Here is a 24015-nt window from a genome sequence, read left to right as displayed (position 1 = left end):
CTTTTCACATTGGTTTTTCTGTTCACATTGCAACAAATGTACTAGTTTTACCTTTCCTAAAATAACATTTAGGACTAAACAAATACTTTGAATTTTATTCAAGAAAGTCAATGCATGTTGCCTACTAGCCACTACATTTTTTATCAATCTATACCCCCTTGTTTATATCAATAGTCAACTTCAATAATTAAAAAAATCCCAACTGCTAGTTAATGTTATGATTTGATAATGTACTGATCACTGGTGCCTAAAAGCAAAATTGGTAAAATTCTACTTTAGCTACTTTTGGCTATCTTGGAAAGAGGTTAGGTTAGGAAAATAAAAGTTTCAGGGATGCGTCTACAGGCTAAAGTATGTACCGGGAAGGTGTTTTGAAGTATTTACCTCCACTCCTCCCTCTAGAGGGTTTCATTATGCTGTTGTTAAATTTTGGTGTTCCAAAAACCCATCTCTATTTTTCCAAAATGCCAAAGACAAATGGTCTTTGAACGCCTTCAACATCAACTAACCCCACACTAATCAATAGCATCTTCTTTTACCATTTTTCTATTAGGGAGTTACACTTGTACGTTTTCGAGTAAGGATTTCATTTCAAAATTTAACTGCTACATTATGGAAGAAACGCAGTAGGGATATATTCTAAGAATGGGTACATGAAATGATTTTATCAAATTTGATTGCAGGGAACATTTATTTTTACAGTATTGCATTTCTATGCTTTAAGAGGCTTATGAGAATTTTTCTGAACTTCACCATATATTACTGTTAATTTTCTTAATTTTGGGCCCATTCGAATGTTTTTAAACTGATGTTTCTTGTTTGAACCTGATATCAAAGTAAGAAGTTTAAATTTCAGAATGTTTTTTTATATTCTTCCCTGAATTGTATTTTCTGTATATTTCTGATATTTGCAGAGATTATAGCTTTAAGAAGTCATAAGAATTCTGAACTTTTGCATAGTTTTTTGTGACTGCCAATTTTCCAGTCAAGTCTTTAATGTTATTACTTGATGTGCATTGTCTTAAGTAGTATAAGCTATGGGATTTTATTTGTGCCTTTTCACATTGGTTTTCCTGTTCACATTGCAACAAATGTACTAGTTTTACCTTTCCTAAAATAACATTTAGGACTAAACAAATACTTTGAATTTTATTCAAGAAAGTCAATGCATGTTGCCTACTAGCCACTACATTTTTATCAATCTATACCCCCTTGTTTATATCAATAGTCAACTCCAATAATTAAAAAAATCCCAACTGCTAGTTAATGTTATGATTTGATAATGTACTGATCACTGGTGCCTGAAAGCAAAATTGGTAAAATTCTACTTTAGCTACTTTTGGCTATCTTGGAAAGAGGTTAGGTTAGGAAAATAAAAGTTTCAGGGATGCGTCTCCAGGCTAAAGTATGTACTGGGAAGGTGTTTTGAAGTATTTACCTCCACTCCTCCCTCTAGAGGGTTTCATTATGCTGTAGTTAAATTTTGGTGTTCCAAAAACCCATCTCTATTTTTCCAAAATGCCAAAGACAAATGGTCTTTGAACGCCTTCAACATCAACTAACCCCACACTAATCAATGGCATCTTCTTTTACCATTTTTCTATTAGGGAGTTACACTTGTACGTTTTCGAGTAAGGATTTCATTTCAAAATTTAACTGCTACATTATGGAAGAAACGCAGTAGGGATATATTCTAAGAATGGGCACATGAAATGATTTTATCAAATTTGATTGTAGGGAACATTTATTTTCACAGTATTGCATTTCTATGCTTTAAGAGGCTTATGAGAATTTTTCTGAACTTCACCATATATTACTGTTAATTTTCTTAATTTTGGGCCCATTCGAATGTTTTTAAACTGATGTTTCTTGTTTGAACCTGATATCAAAGTAAGAAGTTTAAATTTCAGAATGTTTTTTTTTATATTCTTCCCTGAATTGTATTTTCTGTATATTTCTGATATTTGCAGAGATTATAGCTTTAAGAAGTCATAAGAATTCTGAACTTTTGCATAGTTTTTTGTGACTGCCAATTTTCCAGTCAAGTCTTTAATGTTATTACTTGATGTGCATTGTCTTAAGTATTATAAGCTATGGGATTTTATTTGTGCCTTTTCGCATTGGTTTTCCTGTTCACATTGCAACAAATGTACCAGTTTTACCTTTCCCAAAATAACATTTAGGACTAAACAAATACTTTGAATTTTATCCAAGAAAGTCAATGCATGTTGCCTACTAGCCACTACATTTTTTATCAATCTATACCCCCTTGTTTATATCAATAGTCAACTTCAATAATTAAAAAAATCCCAACTGCTAGTTAATGTTATGATTTGATAATGTACTGATCACTGGTGCCTGAAAGTAAAATTGGTAAAATTCTACTTTAGCTACTTTTGGCTATCTTGGAAAGAGGTTAGGTTAGGAAAATAAAAGTTTCAGGGATGCGTCTACAGGCTAAAGTATGTACTGGGAAGGTGTTTTGAAGTATTTACCTCCACTCCTCCCTCTAGAGGGTTTCATTATGCTGTAGTTAAATTTTGGTGTTCCAAAAACCCATCTCTATTTTTCCAAAATGCCAAAGACAAATGGTCTTTGAACGCCTTCAACATCAACTAACCCCACACTAATCAATGGCATCTTCTTTTACCATTTTTCTATTAGGGAGTTACACTTGTACGTTTTCGAGTAAGGATTTCATTTCAAAATTTAACTGCTACATTATGGAAGAAACGCAGTAGGGATATATTCTAAGAATGGGCACATGAAATGATTTTATCAAATTTGATTGTAGGGAACATTTATTTTTACAGTATTGCATTTCTATGCTTTAAGAGGTTTATGAGAATTTTTCTGAACTTTACCATATATTACTGTTAATTTTGGGCCCATTCGAATGTTTATAAACTGATGTTTCTTGTTTGAACCTGGTATCAAAGTAAGAAGTTTAAATTTCAGAATGTTTTTTTATATTCTTCCCTGAATTGTATTTTCTGTATATTTCTGATATTTGCAGAGATTATAGCTTTAAGAAGTCATAAGAATTCTGAACTTTTGCATAGTTTTTTGTGACTGCCAATTTTCCAGTCAAGTCTTTAATGTTATTACTTGATGTGTATTGTCTTAAGTATTTAAGCTATGGGATTTTATTTGTGCCTTTTCGCATTGGTTTTCCTGTTCACATTGCAACAAATGTACCAGTTTTACCTTTCCTAAAATAACATTTAGGACTAAACAAATACTTTGAATTTTATTCAAGAAAGTCAATGCATGTTGCCTACTAGCCACTACATTTTTATCAATCTATACCCCCTTGTTTATATCAATAGTCAACTCCAATAATTTAAAAAATCCCAACTGCTAGTTAATGTTATGATTTGATAATGTACTGATCACTGGTGCCTAAAAGCAAAATTGGTAAAATTCTACTTTAGCTACTTTTGGCTATCTTGGAAAGAGGTTAGGTTAGGAAAATAAAAGTTTCAGGGATGCGTCTACAGGCTAAAGTATGTACCAGGAAGGTGTTTTGAAGTATTTACCTCCACTCCTCCCTCTAGAGGGTCCTAACCTTGGATGAACTTTAAAAATCTGGGTCAATATCTACCAAATCATATTATTAAGTTAGGAATAAAGTGAATTCACTATTTGATGCCTTTTTTATGCTGATTACGAATATAATAAGCATTTCTATCGGAAATGAATTTCAGCCCCCCCCTATACATGCAAATTCAGGGTTAGATTAGGTTAGGTTATATATACCCCCACCCCCCTAATGTAGAAATATATACCCTGAATTGGCATATATAGGGGGGGGCTGAAATTCATTTCCAATAGAAATGCTTATTATATTTGTAATCAGCATAAAAAAAAGGCATCGAATGGTGTATTCACTTTATTCCTTACTCAATAATATGATTTGGTAGATATTGACCAAAATCTGTGTGTAAACCTTGTTAAATAGATCTTTTGCTTAAATAAAGTACAACAAAATTCTTTTCAGCTTCACAACTTTGCTCAATCCCAATTTATAAGGTTTTAAAGATATGCAAATATATTTCCTAAATTAAAGAAAAAAAAACATTGATACAGCTTAAAATTCTACTCAAATAACAGGAATTGCTACATGTCATTGCAAATTTCAGGAGCCTCTAGAGGCAAAAAGAGTGGAGGTAGGTACTTCAAAATACTTTCCTGTGACATACTTTAGCCTGAAGACCCAACCCTGAAAGTTTCATTTTTCTAACTTAAACCCTTTCAAAAATAGCCAAAAGTAGCATTTTACCACAATATTTTGTCATTGATTTAAGTGGTGTTCACAAGTGAGTCTAGCTAGAATCCCACATGTCTAGCCAGAATCCAATGTCTAGGCAATGACCATTCACATCTGAAATTTGGTGCTTTGCTAAAACTACAAATTTAGTTCAAATTGTCATTTCTAGCCAATCAACAGAGCTTATGCAGGCAAAACTTTCAAATATTATAATCCCTATGTTTACTGTCACAAGCTAATGGATAAGATAAGCAAAACAATTGCCTTAGTGTGCTTCATTATTATGTCTGGTGTTGTACATTTGCCTAAAATGAAAAAAAAAACAATGAGAAAACAAAAATTAAATTTCAGTTTATAAATGTAAACAAAAATGATGAAAATAGTGGATCTTGACACATTCTGATTGGCTAAAATCAAAAATCCTAGACATCACGTTATAGAGTCTATAACTCAATGTCTAGCAAACTACCTTGTCTAGCATGTCTAGCTAAGTGCCAAATTTTTACTTGTGAACGGTTGTTGCCTAGACATGGGATTCTAGCTAGACACGCTTGTGAACTCCACTTTAGTCACCTTCAATCTTAAAAATTCAAGAGGAAAGAAGGTCAGATTTTATCCTAGTTTTGCTGTTTATTCTATCCTGAAATTTGGCAAAATCTTTATCACAAATTGTTGTAATATGTGGCCTCTATTGTTTTCTAAGGTAAAAAGCCAGGGTAAATATTTACCAAATCATATTATTGACTTACAAATAAAGTGAATATACCACTCAATGCCCTTTTTTTATGCTCTTTTCAAATATAATACTTGTTTTTGTCAGAAATGAATTTTACCCTCACCCCTTTATATACCAATTCAGGGTATATATTTGCACATTAGGGGGGGTGGTGGTAAATTTTATTTCTGATGTAAATAGGAGGTAAGTTTAAACTTTAACCCCACCCCCCTAATGTGCAAATATATAACCTGAATTGGTATATAGGGGTGGGGGTAAAATTCATTTCCAACAAAAGTGAGTATTATATTTGGAAAGAGCATAAAAAAGGCATCTAGTGGTATATTCACTTTATTCATAAGTCAATAATATGATTTGGTAAATATTTACCAAATCCTATTATTGAGTTAGGAATAAAGTGAATACACCATTTGATGTCTTTTTTATGCTGATTATGAATATAATAATCATCTCTACCAGAAATGAATTTCAGCCCCCCCCCCCCAACCTAACCTAACCCCCACCCCCATATGTGCAAATATATATCCTGAATTGACATATATAGGGGGGGGGGGCTAAAATTCATTTCTAATAGAAATGATAGTTATATTTGTAATCAGCATAAAAAAAGGCATCAAATGGTATATTCCCTTTAGTTGTAACTCAATAATATGATTTGGTAAATATTTACCAAAGCCAGTTTAGCAAAATTAAATAAAACAAAAACCCTCACCACTTGTTACCAAATAGACATTGAGAAGAAGATAAATTTGCAGGTGGCACTGCAATTTAGTTAGGATAAAATTAAAGCCATCATTTGATGCTTTTTATTATCCTCTCTTATAATTCATTAATTGTTTCTGTTGCAAATCGCATCTTGAGCCCTTAAAGGGGTGCCAAAGCTATTTCATTCTTGTAACCACACAAAGAAGTTATCAACACTAGTTAAGTTATTGAGAAGTTGTTAAAGCATCACTAGTTTATAAATAAGTTGTTCAAGAGTAATGTTCCAAAAATACTTATATATAACAATTCAAACCTCATTTATTTGGCAACTCAAATATAAACCATTTCCTAATGTTTGAAGTTTTTCAAATGTTGTCAACAAAACTAGTGCTGAATTTTGTGATTCAAAACATTGCAGTCAACAATTCAGGGTATATATTTGCACATTAGGGGAGTGGGGATAGGTAAATATCATGGTAACTGTAGTGGGCCATCTAATGTGACTAGAATGAAAGTGAAAACATCATTTGATGCTTTTTTATGCTTTTTCATAATTCATATAAAATACCTTTGGGGCCTCTTTTAGGGCTCAAGATGCAATTTGCAACAGATGTGACTATTGAATTATGAAAGGGCACAAAAAAAGGCATCTTCACTTCCATCCTAACTAAATTATAGTGCCACATGGAAATTAACCAAGAAGAATTATAAATATCATAGAATAGTTAAAAACCTAAGCTATACATCAGTATGGTTATTATTAAAATTATTTAAGATCAAACACTTGATAATATTAGTTTATTGGCTTGCCTAGAAGGACCTCTTTTTTGGAAACATAAATAATCCTAATTTAATGTATATATCCTTTCAGTGTTTCAGTTTTATTCAAATATTAACCAAAAGCTGATTTTCTTCTGATTCTAAAAATGTAACTTATATAGCTTTGTATTTATTCCATAAATCACAAATATTAAATAAAAAATTTTCTTTGCAATTGCTTGTCAAAACAGAGACCACATTTTTAATTTATGATGACAAATTATTGGTGAAAATTTTGCCAAGAAGGCAGGGCTCTTATTACTACCCTCACATTTCATTATGCTGTAGTTAAATTTTGGTGCTCCAAAAACCCATCTCTATTTTTCCAAAATGCCAAAGACAAGTGGTCTTTCTCTAAAGAGGTCTTTTACCCTATAGCACCTACCAGTAACCACTGAAAATCCTCTGGATAAGGTTTAGTATCTCACTATAGTTCTCTATTAATAATAAAAAAAAATACAAATAGGTGCCAGAGAAACAGAAGCCAGCCAATAACAGGTTTATTACCAAAAATGTTCTTTGATAATTTCAGTATTCTATACTACTACTAACAATTTACCATAGTACCAAGCTGCCTGAGGCCAACACAGTGACACGTGCTTCTCCTCTGTCCCAATCTATTCAAAGCCTCCCTTTTTACACTCTTCCTGGAAGTTTCTATTTCCCTTAAATCTTTCTTTATGACATCATCCCACCCCAACTGTGGATGGCCTGCTTACTGTTTAGCCCTTAATGGTTGGCCAAGAAGAACAATCTCTGGCAATTTTTCATCCTTTATTCACAGAACATACCCAAGCCATTTCAACCTTTCTCTCGTTATAGACCTAGAAAGCAGGATTGTACTGTATTTCTTGTACAACCTACTGTCTAAAATAGTCAGTCAGCCAGGTAACCAAAACAATCTATGGGCAATTTCTCTGAAAAACATCTAGCAAATCTTCAGCTGTTTTTCAAAGCACCCATGCTTCAGAACCATATTTGACTGCTGTTATCATCTTCACAAATTGTTTTCTAAAATTATTCTGTCCATCTTCTACACTGTCAAATTTTAAACTATCCCATTTAGCATCCAACTGTTCCTGAAAATTTTCTCTCAAATTCTCATCCTGGAGTCTACAAACATCATAAATTCCTGGGAGATAGTTACCCTTCTAAATTTTCAGCTTTAAATTAACCTTAGAAACTACTAGATGGTGATACTTACTTTTAACATCAATAACAGCACTCCTATATACCCTAGTATCTTGTATTAAACCTGCCAGTCTTCAGTTTACAATAATATAATCAATAAGGTTTGCTGTCTTACCATCAAGTGAATACCATGTTAATTTATAGGCCATTTTAAGACCAAACTATTGGTTATAACTAGATTGTTGTGCCTACAAAATTGGAGCAGTCTGTAACCATTGCTGTTTTCCTTTCCTACACCAAATTTACCTAGGCTAGGATACTATCTATCCCTAGTTCTTCCAACCTAGCTGTTAAAATTTCCTAATAAAAATACCATATTTTTACCTGGGACCCTGTCTATTTGCTCTAATAACTGTAAGTAAAATTCATTTAATTCACTAGTATCTCCATCAGTTGTTTCTATAGGGGCCTACACTACTATAACTGATGCCCTGAACATTTTTGTCAGAAAATGAGCAATGATAGTTCTATTGTTAATACCTTCCCAGCCTAAACAAGACTTGTCAGCTTCCTTATTCATCATGAGCCCTACTCTCTGTCTATGTACCCTATCCTTCCTGCCTGATTAAACAATTCTATATGCCCTAATTCCATGCTTCCTACCCCTGGGAATTGAGTTTCAGAAACTCCTAAAAGTCCAATTCAATTTGTCTGTCAAAATGTTGATATAAAAGTTATTTTGGGGTAAGTTTTTTTGCAGTTCATATTATTGACATACAAATAAAGTAAACATACCACTCAATGCCTTTTTTATGCTCTTTTCAAATAAATAAACTTTTTTGCTGCAAATGAATTTTACCCCCACCCCTATATACCCATTCAGGGTACATATTTGCACATTAGGGGGGGGGTAAAGTTTAAACTTACCTCTCATTTGCATCAGAAATAAATTTGCATCCAAAAGAAATAAATTCAGAAAGAGACAGATGAAAACACTGAATAGTGGACATTTCTATCAAATCTAAAAAAAATAGCCAGGATGCTTTATTTTTAGATTCAATAGAGATGTCTGCTATTCAGTGGTTTTGTCTGTCTCCTTGTTTCTGGGGTAGGTGTATGGACAATGTTTTATGCTTTTGGGAACATGGATTGGATTCCTTAAATTTGTTTTTTGACCATTTAAACATGTTTAACAAAAATATTAAATTTACTCTAGAGCTAGAAAAACAAGATAGGCTACCCTTTTTAGATATTTTATTAATAAAAAGTGATAATGGTTTACTTTTTTCAATTTATAGAAAACCAACTCATAATGACAGGTATTTAAATTTTTGTTCATCTCACCCAATTTCAGTAAAAACGGGAACAGTCATATCATTGGTTGATAGTTTTTAATATTTGTTTCCCAGAGTGTACTGATAGCAAATTATTGTATTTGAGGGATATTTTATTTTCCAACAGTTGTCCTGTAAAATTTGTAAATGAAATAATACAGAAAAGGCAGATTAAGCATGAAAAAGGCAATAAAAACAAAGGTTCTCAACTTTTGGACCCTATAATATCCAATAGATACATTTCATTACCTTACATACCATTTCTTGGAGAGAAAATTAAATGGACTTTACTGAAACATTATTTCAACTTGTTTTAAATGAATCAGACCATTGAGTAACTTTCAAATTCTGAAGAAGATATAAGAAATAATATTTTGTCAATTGGAGTATATATCATCCCTTGCTCTTGTGGGAAATTTTACATCAGCAATTTGTGGAACGATTTATTAAGCACTGGAATCCAACAGATAATGCTCTAAAATTTACAAAACCTCCAGAAAGTGTCACTTCAGCCTTAGCAGAACATATATTTTTTAGTTTGGACTGTGCAGTTTGAGGAGGCAACAGCCATTTCCAATAATAAAGGTTTCATGCAATGGGCTCTTGAAGCATTTGAAATAAACACACATATTTTTGCTGGTTTATCAATTAATAGGGATGCTAGCAATATAAATACTGATCCTATTTGATATTGTTTTAAAAATGAACCCATATTTAAAAATAAAAATAAAACATTGCAAAATGTCCCAGGGATTGGTTCAAATAGCAAACCTAAGCAAATAGCAGTATCAAAAAGCTTTGCATAAAATTATTTTATTATAAAATTATTTATAAATTTAAAATTTATTTATTATAGTTTTTTTAAATTTTAAATTATAAATTTATTATAAAATTATTTTATTATAAAACTATTGCATAAAATTATGTTGCTATAACTTATTCCTTGTTCATTTGTTGTTTTAAAATGTTTAATCCAGTTACTTTTTTGAGGGGCTTTCATGCAGGTAGCTTCAATGTGTTTATGGCTAGCCAGTTTGGCTTTAGATCTTTTATTAATCAGGATTGAGCAAATGGTATGAGGCTCAAAATACTTTTCATGTTTCTCATAAGAGCAGGAGATCTATTTTGCAAGGTTTTACTTTCATAACACATTGTCCTCTGGAGGGGAAATGAGTAGAGGTGGGTGCACCAAAATATCTTCCCAGGAGATCAATAAGGCTCTATATACATTCCCGAGAGTTGGATTTTTATAGCTTAGCTCAACTACCTTCCAAAATGGAAAAAAAAAACTTTTAGTACTCCTATGTTAAATGGACTCTTTTATATACAGTAATGGAAATCAGTCACAAAAAAACCATCTTTGATGGGATAATTCAAGACACTGCTATAGAGGAATACAATGTAGTTTTCATAGCATATACAATATTTAAACTGTTGTTTTTTGGGGGTTTTGGGGGAAAGATACCTAGGTTTGGTTAGCTTATGTAATAATATAGGCCATGCTTTAAACAACTGCCACCCCCCCCCTAATGTGCAAATATATAGCCCAAATTTGTTTCTAAACTATTATATGTTCATCCTATTTTATTTTATTTCATTAGCACTAACCAAACCAGCACTATATAAAAGAGTCTGTTTAACATAGGAGTACCAAACCTTTAAACTAGAATTTTCCCAAAAGCAGCACAACTTGATAACCTACTCTGTTTAGCTTTAAGTCTTTTCAAATATGGTATTTGTTCTTTTGACAATGTACCCCCCCCCCCCCCTACTGGTAAATTTGAAGACAATGTAATGCTAGTTTATTGGGTGAAATCCTCATTAGGAATTAATTGGCTTAAAAGTTTTGATAACAATGTAGATAATTTTGGAGACCACACTGCCTTTCCATGACAATAAAATGGAAGTTCAAAATAGGGATAAAATTCTTTTTATAGACAGTGTATAGAAATTCACAAAAAATACCAGATATTTTGGTCGCATATACAGTGACCATCATCACTAGTAAAACTAAACTAAAACAATTTAAAACAAAAGTTTATATACTAAATCAAATAAAACTACATATTGTTTAATTCTCTAATTCTTTTCCAAGCAAAGGTGGAAGCTAGCATCTTTGACCTATTTTGAACTTTTATTTTATTGTTTTGATAACAAATTTAAACAAGTCTGACATATATAAGAAATGTCATTTCTAGAAGTACTCTACTATCCCCCCCCCCCCTAAGGTGCAAATACGTTGTACAAATTGTATATTCTCAATGAATTTTCTTAAACATGCTAAAAAAAGGAATACCATTATTGGCTATTCCCAGATATTATGATTGCTGTTCTGGCATTACGCCCCTTGCTGGTTTTAATCATACTCCCATTAATACATTTTTTTATTTAATTTGTGCTTCAATGCATTATTATTTCTTGAAAAAGAAGTTTTTGTAGATTAGAATACCCTAACAATCACATAACGTTTAAGTTTTATCTAAGTGGAGACAATAAAATTGTGGACATAAATACTAATTGAAATCATCTGAAAAAGTAGGTAACAATGGAAAGAAACATGGGAACTTTCCCATTATATGGGCCTTTCTAAAAAGTCTAAGTTTGCCTCTCAATTACTTGGACTATCTGTCTTGGCTTTTCTCTATCTACAGTTGGCCATGTTTTGATGCAACCTATGCAACCTACTGCAAAATACTTGATAACTTTAATTGCTTTAACTCTAATGAAATGAAATAAAATAGGATGAATATTTAATAGTTTAAAACAAATTTGGGCTACATATTTGCATATAAGGGGGGGGGGTAAAGCATTGTATATATTAAATATGTAACCTAGCCTAGGTAAACCCCCCCCCCCCACCCACCCCTAGACCCAAAGAAACAACAGTTTAAATATTGTATGTACAGTGAAAACCATGCTATACATTCCATTACTCTATAGCGGTGTCTTGAATTTACCCATCAACAACGGGTTTTTCATGACTGGTTTCCTTGTAAAGGCTCATTTAATGGGAAAGTACTGAAACATGTCAAGGTAATGCTCATAGTCCATAAAGTAGCATAAATTAACAGAATGGTGTTAAACTTTTCCTACTAAAACAAAACTGGAATTTTGAGTCCAAGGGATGCATTACCCTTGGTATATTTGAGGAGTTAAAAATACTATTGCTTGTGAAATACTATTTTATATGAAATATTTAGATATGTAATTGGAAGACATTAAATGAATTTTTGATTTGTAGTTAAAGATAATTTGCAAAATCCATCACTACTATTGTAATTTTTCTGCTAGATTAATTTGAAAAATTTGAAGCCTCTGATAAGAAAGTATACTTTCGGTACTATCCCATTATGCAGCCTCTCTGGTTAATCACTATAGAGTATGCAATGATAAAAACCCGTTTTGACATCTTACTGTTATAGAGCAGGCAATGATAGCACAGTTTTCATTGCGTATACAATATTAAAGTGTTTTTTTTTTGGGGGGGGGGGAGGTACCAAAGTTAGGTTACATATTTAATATATGTAATGATTTACCCCCCCCCTCCTAATATGCAAATATATAGCCCCAATTTGTTTTTAAACTATTATTTATTCATCCTATTTTATTTTATTTGCATTAACCAAACTTGACTTTAGAGAGGCCCGCATAATGGTATAGTACCATACTTTCATTATTTTTGCTTCTTGGACTTAAGCAGTTTAGGAAAACTAAAATAATTAGGCCAAAAATAGAAGTGAGAAAAAAAAGCTTAGATTCAATAACTGCAAGCTACAACTTAATGCTTTAATTAGAAGCCAGGAAGTTTAGTCCTATTTAGGGATTTTGCTAGGGAACATTCAAGGCTCCATAGCAGGAAACATGTTTATGAGTTAAAAGAAGTTTTAGCCTATTAAACTCCTTATTTTTGTGTGTTTTACATATAAACTGTATTCACGTTTGTTAGAATCCCCCCCCCTCAATAATTACAGACATAGCCCTAGGATATATACAAACTTAGAGATAATATTAAATCAATGAACATTATTTGTGATATGCAACCTTTTTAATATTAATCAGATTATTATGTTTCTTCCATTTTTATCCACAGTTTTAAATATTCTAAATTTTATAATCATCACTCATCTCAATTCCAATGATGCAGGACTAATATTTACTATATATTAAGGGGGGCAGCTGCCCTCCCCTCTAGAACTTTGAATTTACACTAGATATGGCTGAAAAAGCAGTTGAAAAAGGTAGGTGAATAAAAAAGCAGTTGAAAAAAGGTAGATGGCTAAAAAAGCAGTTAATAAAAGGTATATGGTTGAAAAAGTTGGAAATAAACAGCTTGAATGACAGAATAAAAGTCAAACAAGTACATTAATGCTGAAGCTTATTGATGACTTATGATTTCTAAAGATAACTTATTAATAAAGATTTCAGAGGTATAATAGAACTTACAATGTAAGGTTTTGTGAACTAAAAAAAAAGAATGCACAATAAAGCCATTTAATTAAATAATATCAAACATGATTGCTGAGTTGCTGTACACAAAACAGAAAATAAGTGATTGGCAATAGTGTCCAGTCACTTCAATTGTCAAACTACACAGTTCACATATGGGCTTCAGACTGGTTCATCAGTGTGCTTTTGGTTCGATCACTGTAATGCTGTCAGTACTCCTTGACAACTAGCAATAGGAACTGTTTCTGTTCTTCAGATATTGTGTGCAGTTTGCTATAGTCATCCATCAGTGCAACACCACGTTTAGCAATGTCATTGATTCCTCTTATGCTATGCATTATATTTTTAACTGCCTGGTAGTCTTTGTCAACTGACCACAAATCAATGTTCTTATTTATGAATGATGAAGGCAGTCTGGCAATGCTAAAGAATCTGTTGGTATTCTGTGTGACAAAGTTTTCTAACTTCTTCTCCCCCAGTGTCAATGGGTCCACTGTTATTCTCTTCAGATGGTGCTCTGCTCCTGGTGTTTGCAGAGCTGTAACCATATGATGTTGGGTGTCATTTGATATGTCATCATCAAAGAAGAAGAGGGCCATCAATTCCTCTGATAAGTACCATAGGTGTCTTATTATTTTGTTCATGGCAGTTTTTGATATTGATTCTGATATTTTCTTGTTGCTGTAGATGTCCTTGAGAAGTTAGAGGTCAATGAAAGGGGCTGATGATGCCTGAAACCATGCTTTCACGTAGATGATCACAGTGAATTGACAAATATCAGCAAGAACCTTTTCTTGCCTTTTTGTGAGTTTGAACTGACTTCTGAACATCCAGATCTTTAGCGCATAGATGGCCTTTGCCATCCACCGTGCTTGATGCAGCCCAGCTGGAGCTCTGAACAAGATTCCCTTAGATGGTGTGCCACTGAGGAATATGATCTCCAAGTCTAAAAGTTTATGGTAATCATCACGGAGCTGATACGCTAGTGTCTGCATCTCAGCAAATGCTATGGTATCTATGATGACATATGAAACATTTGTAAACACTCACTCGTCTGATGAAGCCGTCTGAAAGTCTGCTCTGTTAATAAACTGTCAGGTGTTCTTAAACTGGTTGAAAATTTTTATCTCTGGGCCTTTGCTAGGACCAAGGCAATCAAGAACCACTGCTTGTAAGACTATTTCTAAGATATGATGTCGACAAGCAAACCAAACCATGTCCTTGTCAAGTTTTTGTTCCAGAAGGATACAAGCACCATTTCTTGGACCAGAATTGACAGATGTGGTGTCAAAAAACATGGACTTTACATTATATGTAATGTTCCAAGCCATGGCTGCTTCAAAAACTACTGCCGCAGAAGCTTGGCCAGTTCCCAAGGCTAGCTTTGGAACACCAAGAAGCTGATCTACACCTGCTCTGGAGACCAAAATTGGAAGGCGACTGACAATCCGTCTGCTGCAGATATCCTCTAGGAGTTTTCCATCCCAGGGAATAGTTAGAGGAACTGTTGGTTTAAACTCCTGTCGTAGATTTTTGGCTATTACCTGGCGCTGCTTCATCCTTTGTCTGCAAATTGAAGAGTGATTGACATTGTATTCAGCAGGATCATGAACAAGGCGTTGCAAAGTCAAAACAAGAAGTAATGCAGCACTTCTGTCACTAACTTTAGCCACATCCAGACAGGCTGACATTTTGTCATCCAATATGTATACTCTTCCTCTTTTTTGACGTTTTGCTGAGGTTGACGGTTTTATGTCTTCTGTTTTGGGGTCTTTAATTTCTTGACCTTTTTTGCTGTCAGTGTTGCTGTCAGATGATGATTCCAGTGTACTTTCTTTTCTCTTTGTTTCTCTTTCTTGCCTCTCCTTCTTAATTCTTAATGTCATAGTACTCTTTTCTTTTCTGAGATGATGCTCTTTTTATTTCTAAAACCTTGTCAACACTGCCCATCTTTCCACAGTGTCCTGGTTCCCGCTGTGCCAACAGAAACTCGCGGTCTTCTTGAATATGTATCATCTCCATTGCGTTGGCATGGGCAATGTCAAACAAAACGTCTATGCCCACTTTCCACTCTTTTTCCTTCTTTTTCAGTGTCTCAGAACGCTTAGCTTTGTTTTCTTTATTTCTCTTCAGGTTGTCATACTCCTTAAAGAGACACATTTTGTTTACCACATGTTTCTTGAGCCTTGATGGAATGTGTGCTTTTGCCCAAACTGCAAGAACGTCATTGGCTGTGGAATGTGCCGCTTCACAGACTGTCTTGTTTGTCACATGCTTGTAGTTTTGTTGAAATCAGTGTCTGACAATTGTCCGATGAACCATATGTCTGTTTAACTTTTTGTAATTGGTTTTAATATTGCATTAGTACTGTCACTTGTACAAACCATGCAGTCCATGCTGTCACTCATTGCTGTGTCAGTGTCAGTGTATATGCAACAAAGTATCATATTAATAAGGTTACCTGTATCAGTGTGAAGCATAATTAATATATTATAGTTCAAAAAACTAATAAAAACTTGAAATTTGCATTTTCACTCACATTGCATACAACAAAAATGGTGTCTTGTGTTGAAATGCATTGTGGGAAGCCTACAGATAAATAAGTAAATAAGTCCAGCAAATCAGAAAGCTACCATGCTGTACTATATTGTAGTGTTTACTGTTGAAATGTTGAAAACTGTGCAAGACATGCAGCAATGAGCATGCAGTAACCAAAAATTTTAACCTCTGGTAGGGACCTCTTAATGTCAATATATTTGGCTCTTTTTTGGGATTCTGTGGTATTTTAACAATAGAAACAAGAAGAGTAGGGGGTGCCTGTTGAAGAAATCCTACTTTGAAAAATAAGGGCCACCCTAATATATGTATATATATATATATATATATATATATATATATATATATATATATATATATATATTGAGGTTTTTAGTGATTTTAATGAATAAAGCTGGGCCTAACAAGGCTCCTTTGAGTTGAGCCTTGTAAGTTGGGAGAGGAATGGAATGACTGTTTAAATATTAACTACTTGTTTTCAATTTGAAAGAAAATATCTAATTTTAGTCCAGAAGGCTAGAAATATTGTCAGCTTTTTCAGATGTAGTGTTGTAGCTACCAACAAGTTGCACCAGGTTCAAATCTTTATTGACAATGTTTGCACAACAAAACTTAAATCTGATGTGATCAAAAGATGGAATTTGCTTCTCACTATGTTGCATAGTCTACAAGATTTGAAAGAGTCGGTAACAAGCTTACTTGCGCTTCTCGGTAAAGTGGACCTCATACTCATTGATAGTGAGTGGGGTGTTATTTCAAACGTCATTGCGGTGCTTACACCCTTTGACGAGGCGACTGACGATTGCGGTGCTATTTCACCTGACAATCTTCTACAAGTTGAGGGCAAACTTGCAAATGAGATAGATTTGGCCTTGCTGGCTGCTGAAGCTCGATCAGAAGATATAAGTACCATCGCAGTCTCTACGATGCAGTCATATCAGAATCAAGCCAGTTTGTGGGTTTCACACGATGAAGCCCTTATAGTCAATGCAGACATGCTTCAACAGCAGCCGAGTATATCATGGCTGTGCAAACTTTGAATAGGGAGCCAATAGTTTCAAGAGAAACTTGTCCAATCATGTGGTGGAAATCTCGTGCTATGGGGTCCCAAAAACACCTGTACAAAGTTGGAATGAAATTCATGTCTGTGCCTGCTACTAGTGTCCCTTTTGAAACAGTGTTTTCCAAGGCTGGTCAGATAATTATGAATGGTGGAACCAACTCTCAGGAAAAACATTGACATGCTGCTGTTTTTAGATAGCTAGTAGCTTATTTTTCTCTTTTCCCGAGCAGAAATAATTCCAAATCTGGGTTTTATTATATTCATTTATGTAATCTAAGTTTATTTTTATTGTTTGATTGTATATTATTTTAATTTTGAAAAAAAGCTGTAGAAAATACCTTTTATTTACCATTTGCGTTACTGAACTTTGGCAAATCCATGAGATAGCAAAAAACTGATCCGAAATATACATATCTATATATCGAAAGTAAAAATATCGATAGATTGATTAATCAAAATATCGCAAAACACTACCCCTATAAAATTGAAGCAAGAATTACCTTTTTCAAGATAGGTGCATGCTGTGTCCAGAAGGTGAAGAAGATAGTGGGTGATGGATGTTAGTTCTTTAACTGCTGAAGGTCAAATAATTTGAAATTATTGTTTAGTTCAACCATTGAACTAAATAGTTTTCATGTGATGGTCAGAACAATGTCAAAATTTTGCCTGTTACCTTTGTTATGCACAGAAGAAAAGTTGAAGAGGGCCACAGTTTTGGAGCAGAGATAATTCTAATAGAGATTCAGGGCAAACCTTTTGTTCTACCAGCAAAGGCCTGAATTAGTTTTTATCAGGGTATCTCTTGGAGGATATCTGTTCCTTTTTAGTGTGTTCAAGCATTCCTTGATCACTCATTTGACAAGCTCAATTGCTTATCCTTATTATTTCATGAGACAGTACTTTTCTGCATAATTGCATTGATGATCGGGGCATTTGTCATATTTGTGACCAAGAATTGTAAGTCTGGTAGGATTACCACTTGAAACGGTTTAGATTAGTTGTTTGTTTGATAAACAATGCCTGCTAATGTTGGTTAAATGAGGAAAAGAGATGTCATATTTGAACAAAAATTTACATCTTTTCAAAAATGGAATAAATACGTGAAACTATATGCAGAGAAACAAAGGAACAGTAATTGCGAAAGTCACAGATTAGAATAATTCAGAAAATTTTTGAAGGACTGAGTTGCTTTTTTTGTAAATCAAGGAGGGAGGGGTAATCAATTTTTCCATGCTTATGTTGAGAAGTTATTTTCCTGAATCTTAAAGAAGCCACATGTCCTCCTTTTCCCCCTCTCCATTGACACCACTTGACACCTTCTTGAAACTCTTAAACTTACCTTTTTTGCTTTTTTCACCAACAAATATGTGATGACAGGGAAATTGATATAACAGGAACATAGGGATATACAACAGTTTGTTATTCAAAAAGTAAACAAAAACTATCAAACAAATTAAAAAACTAATATAAATGCTGAAATATTACAGAAAATGGAGAAACCCAGATGTTGTATGTACATTTTGTAATTATTATATCAAGTTTGGAGAGTAGTGTTCCATGATGATTTTCTTACACCATCTTTCGCCTGAAAAGCTATGATGCACAATCTATTTTCTGATGACATTAAAAACAGTTTTCTCCTCTACATTCTTGTTGTGTTTCTTTTTTTCTTATGCTTGAAACTAATTTTAGGTATTTCAAGGGATCACACCCACAAACGACGTGCTACTGGTGGGAAAAGGAATCCCATTTCCAAGAAGAGGAAGTATCTGCTTGGACGCCCCCCTGCAAATACAAAGGCAAGTTTTTCTATATTTTTTGTAGCACTGAAGACACTTTTGGCCTAATCTCAGGAAGATAATAATTGATCTTGGATAATTTCTCGAGCAGCATTAGCAAATATTGTTCCAATTACTGAGAATGCTCCCAATTTTGATATTTCCGTGGTGGTTTAAACTACATGTGTTAGCCTATAATTATAGCCAATATTTGTTGTTGCTTGGAAGTAGGCAAGTCTTTCACTTGGCTTTCAAACATGTAAACACTCAATAAATCTGGAAAAAAATTCTGACTCAAAATTTGAGGCAATATTCAAGTTTAAATTACTCAATGACACATGGTTTTAATTTTTGAATTATACAGATGACAAATATTAATTATTGTTTGAATTGTCCCCCATTTATGCTGAACGGTCACAGATCTTCTCTGCTAGAGCATGTAAAATATTGTCAAAATTCCAAAGCTAATAGGCCTAGCCCAGCATGGTGACTCATATGGTGGCTATCGATACAAGGGGGGACAAGATTTTTCTGATGCTCTTGTTCCATTTTTTTCTTTTTTACTCTTTTTTTAAAGAAACTTATGAATTTGGTCAATTATTGGCACCCTTGTCAAATTGTACACCCTTGACAATAACCCTTCCCCCCTCACCTTGTTTACATATATGTTGTGAAGTTTTATCTACTGGATTGTTGGTGTTGTACAATCAGACTCAGCTGTACATTTAGTGTTGGATGTTTTTTGTTTAGTGTTGTTTTGTGTTATGTACACAAGGTGAGGGGGGCACATATATGTACACAACACTAAAATATGTTGTGAAGTTTTATCTACTGGATTGTTGGTGTTGTACAATCAGACTCACCTGTACATTTAATGTTGTATGTTTTTTGTTTAGTGTTGTTTTGTGTTAAGTACACAAGGTGAGGGGGGTACATATATGTACACAACACTAAAATATGTTGTGAAGTTTTATCTACTTGATTGTTGGTGTTGTACAATCAGACTCAGCTGTACATTTAGTGTTGGACGTTTTTTGTTTAGTGTTGTTTTGTGTTATGTACACAAGGTGAGGGGGTACACTAAAATATGTTGTGAAGTTTTATCTACTGGATTGTTGGTGTTGTACAATCAGACTCAGCTGTACATTTAGTGTTGGACGTTTTTTGTTTAGTGTTGTTTTGTGTTATCAGTTAGTTGTTATGACTTTGGATTAATTTTGCTACTGAAGGCCTCAACCTATTTAAGAAGGTGGATTAGATTGATTGATAGGAGGTACATTTAAAGGGGGTAGGATGGGTTACAAAAAACCTGGTTGTTTTGTGTTATCAGTTAGGTGTTATGATTTTGGATTAGTTTTGCTACTGAAGGTCTCATGCTATTTAAGAAGGTGGAAGGGGGCTTAGATTGATTGATAGGAGGTACATCTAAAGGGGGTAGGATGGGTTACAAGAAACCTGGCTATATTGATTTCTGTTCACAAATTTAGCCTAAATTGTCACTCATTCTTTTATCTGAATAGTATTGTCAAGTTTCTAATATTAACAGCTTCTTAAAATTTGTGCTTTTTCTAGTTACCCAGGGTAGAGATCAGGTTAGGTTATATGTAAGTAAATAATAGATGGGAAAAAATATCATCTGCTTACCATCACAATCTTCAGTACTAATATTGTATAATTATGTTAAAAGAAAATTTTTTAAGATAATTTTGTTTTAACAAATAAAATATATTGAGGATGTTGCATATTATGTTGAACTGAACAGAGTTGAGGTAGCTTGGATATTTAATTTCCTGTAAAAAATTGGGCAAATTTGCCTTTGCCATAATTGAATAAATTAAGAATGATTTTTACCTTACTAAATAAATTATAGCAAGTAGTATAACTATTAAAAATTATAAGTAATTATTTTATTACCATATATACACTTAATATATATATAGTAATAATTAATATAGTTATAAATTATAAGTAAAAATTGCCCCCAATTTTTTAAGATCACCAAATTGTATGTTTTTGCGTCATTGTAGACACAATTTCAGTTTCACTTTGTAAGACAAATAATATATGCCATAATTGAATAACGATGTAAAGTTTAATCAGAAAATAAAAAATGGGTTCTCATAAGAAAACATTATTCTTGCTTTTAACACAAATTTACTCTCATGCTGTTTTTTTTTACTTAGGAATTTTAGTAGGAATCTTGATTGATCCTATAACCAAGACTCCATCTGAAAATACCTAATTTTCTTACAGTATTGCAAGTTTAGGGCTACTTTATCATAGGGTAACTCCTCGCATGATTATTGTGTTCAAAATTGAGCTCTTCAGTAATTGTATATCTTTCTTTTAGAAAGTACTCGGGATTTCGTGTCTTAATGCCAGATTGGATCATTTTGGATATGCTTATTTCCTAGTCTAAAAAGTTCATTTCGTAGATATTTTTATTAAATTCTGATATATTTTGCTAAAGTTGCAAGTCAATATGAACATCAAAATTAATCATTTTTATGATGATACTACGGCCCTAACAACAGCACTTTATATTTTGAAGCCCTTTTAGCAAAACTCTTGGCTAAACTGAACATTATGATGACCATAATGATTAAAATATTGAACCATAACCTTACCCAAGCTATTGCCAATAATATAGCCGACATAGACACTGCTTAATTTCCAATTCTGTGTGAAGAGCTTAAAGAACTTGCAAACCTTGAAGCAAATAATAACAAAAATAACCAATATTAAAGTTCATGAAAAAGCTCAGTCATTCAGCAATCAAGGAACCACAGTTAAAAAAACACCACGCTAACCTAACCAATTGTACCTACACGCTAATAACTTGAAGTTACGCCAAGTATGGTAGCAGAAGTCCAACGGAAAATGCCTGGGCCAAAAGCTCAAGGTCCATTCTGGTAATTCTCTAAAACTACATATGCTAATAAAATGCCAGAGCTTTGATTTTTTTTTTTTTTTTTTTTTACCACCCAGGTATGAATTCAGAAGCTTACCTCAAGAGGGGGTGCCAATTCGGATAAATGCCAAAAAGTCAAGTTATTCAGAAGATATCATATAATAACCTGAGTTACCACCATATGGAAATGGACATAAAAAACTGCTCTTGACAAAAAACAGTAATTCAAAATATCTCATCCAAACAGTGTTGCCAATCCACAAAAATGTACTGGCGAAGCAATACACCTAACTCGTAAAACCGAGTAACCAAACATTGGTGGCTGATTTGGTAATACATACATTCTTGCCCAATGCCAGACTTTTTTTCCATTGGCAAAAAGAACAATAATTAAGAATGTATATTTTTGGAGGGGGAATGGTGATCTGGCATTTGCAGGCCAAAAAAATTGGCAGTAGACTGTTTTAAATAAAAAGATATATATATATATATATATATATATATATATATATATATATATATATATATATATATATATATATATATATATATATATATATATATATATATATATATATATATATATATATATATATATATATATATATATATATATATATATATATATATATATATATATATATATATATATATATATATATATATATATATATATATATATATATATATATATATATATATATATATATATATATATATATATATATATATATATATATATATATATATATACTATACTAGTCCCCGAAGCTGCGTCACGCCGACATGACGGCGGCGAATGTGTGATTTAGTATCGGCGGCGGCGCGCCGAATTTTTTTGGCGGTGCGCCGCCGATTTTTGACCAGCGGCGCGCCACGGCGCGCCAATTTTTCCAATTAAAATAATAATAAAAATTCCAATTCACCAAGCACGTTCAACCTCAATTTTAGTAAGGATTTTTAAATGGTTGGCTAAAAACATACAAGAACAATATGACAAAACAGGAATTTGTTGGGCCGTGCGGAAAGTGTTTATGTTCACCATCTATCAGACCAAGTAGAATTCTCATTTTTAGCCACTAGACCCAGGGAAACCTATGTTGTGTTTATGTTTAACATCGCATTGTTCCTATAAAATCCCTTGTTTTGTCATTTCCTTCTTGTTAATGATTTGGGCTAATGTGTGTATAACTTTCAAAGTCTGAAGTTCAAACATCTCCTGGTCATCAAATACACACGAAAAGGAAGTGAAAAAAAAACAAAAAACTAATAACATCATCGAAAAAACATTGTATACAAGTCAGATACCATGGCTTAACAACACCAACAATTTTAAATCAGCGGTTACATCACTTCAGTTACAATTGATGTAACAAAAGTGAGTTTGTTCACTCTGCCTGGAGCCATTGATCTTTTTGCAGTCACCATCAGTCCTGTCGAGCTAAAAAGCCGTTTAGCTGGGGCACTTGTGGCCGGTACAGCCAGAACTTTACGAGCGTAAACTGCCAATCGCGGGATCTGATACTAGCATTGGACATTGGGGTCCAACAGAATGCCGCAAATGGCCAATAGGCTTCTTCTTTGTATCTACTGAAATAAGTTGTTTTTATAAGGGAGAACACACCTGCACCTTTACCGTAGGGCTCCTGCGCTCTACACTACAGGAGGAACTAAACTGCACCTTTACACTCTTTTCTGATCAACACGGAATAACCCTCCAAATTTCTTTTCTGAAAGAAGTGGTCAAGTTATGCCTTTTCAAGTCAAAGTTAAAAAATATAATACTATATTTATATAAAAATATCAAACTAAAAAAATATAAATGTTTTTACTTTTATAACTTTAATAAATTAAATAATATTAACATTTTAATTACAAAATATCAGTATATGTTTATTAAACTGACAATGCACATTCATTTGTATTTTTTTTCAGTAAAGTGCAAATTATGTTTTGGCCTTTGGAAGGCATAGGGGTTTATAAGGCATTTGTGGTAGTTTCCCGCTTGGTAGATTATTTGATTTTAATTTTGCTCATTTTTTTGTTTAATGGAATTCTTTACTTTTCTTTGAAAAACTTATTTTGTGGAAACAGTTTTTTTAATTAATTTCTGTTCGTTTTATATTGACATAATCTTTTCAGGGAAAAAGAAAATAATACTTAAAATCTTTTCGTTTTTTTTTAAGAATTTATAGTTTGGCCTGCTAATTGTATGCTAAAAAAAAAAATTTCAGCAATTTTTAACAACATAGACCCTTTTAAAAAT

General features: G+C 33.0%; 1 protein-coding gene across 2 annotated transcripts in view; it reads left to right on the top strand.

Moving 5' to 3' along the window:
- The first annotated feature begins 630 nt into the window (after positions 1-630).
- The window catches only part of RpS8 (ribosomal protein S8), a 34276-nt gene continuing 10891 nt past the window's right edge, over positions 631-24015 (top strand). Inside the window, exons 1-2 of one of the 2 annotated variants that reach the window (XM_089101697.1) lie at positions 631-649; positions 18753-18859. In XM_089101697.1, the coding sequence (XP_088957823.1) occupies positions 646-649; positions 18753-18859 (111 nt within the window). In that variant the 5' untranslated portion in view covers positions 631-645. Of the gene's footprint in view, positions 650-2741; positions 2761-18752; positions 18860-24015 lie in introns of those variants that run through there. The other variant, XM_089101698.1, reaches the window with a different exon arrangement.

This window comes from Artemia sp. Qi Xiang Cuo, chromosome 15, assembly GCF_049724085.1.
Source record: "Artemia sp. Qi Xiang Cuo chromosome 15, ASM4972408v1, whole genome shotgun sequence".
NCBI classification, from domain to species: domain Eukaryota; kingdom Metazoa; phylum Arthropoda; class Branchiopoda; order Anostraca; family Artemiidae; genus Artemia; species Artemia sp. Qi Xiang Cuo.
This window is presented reverse-complemented; position numbering and strand designations above follow the sequence as displayed.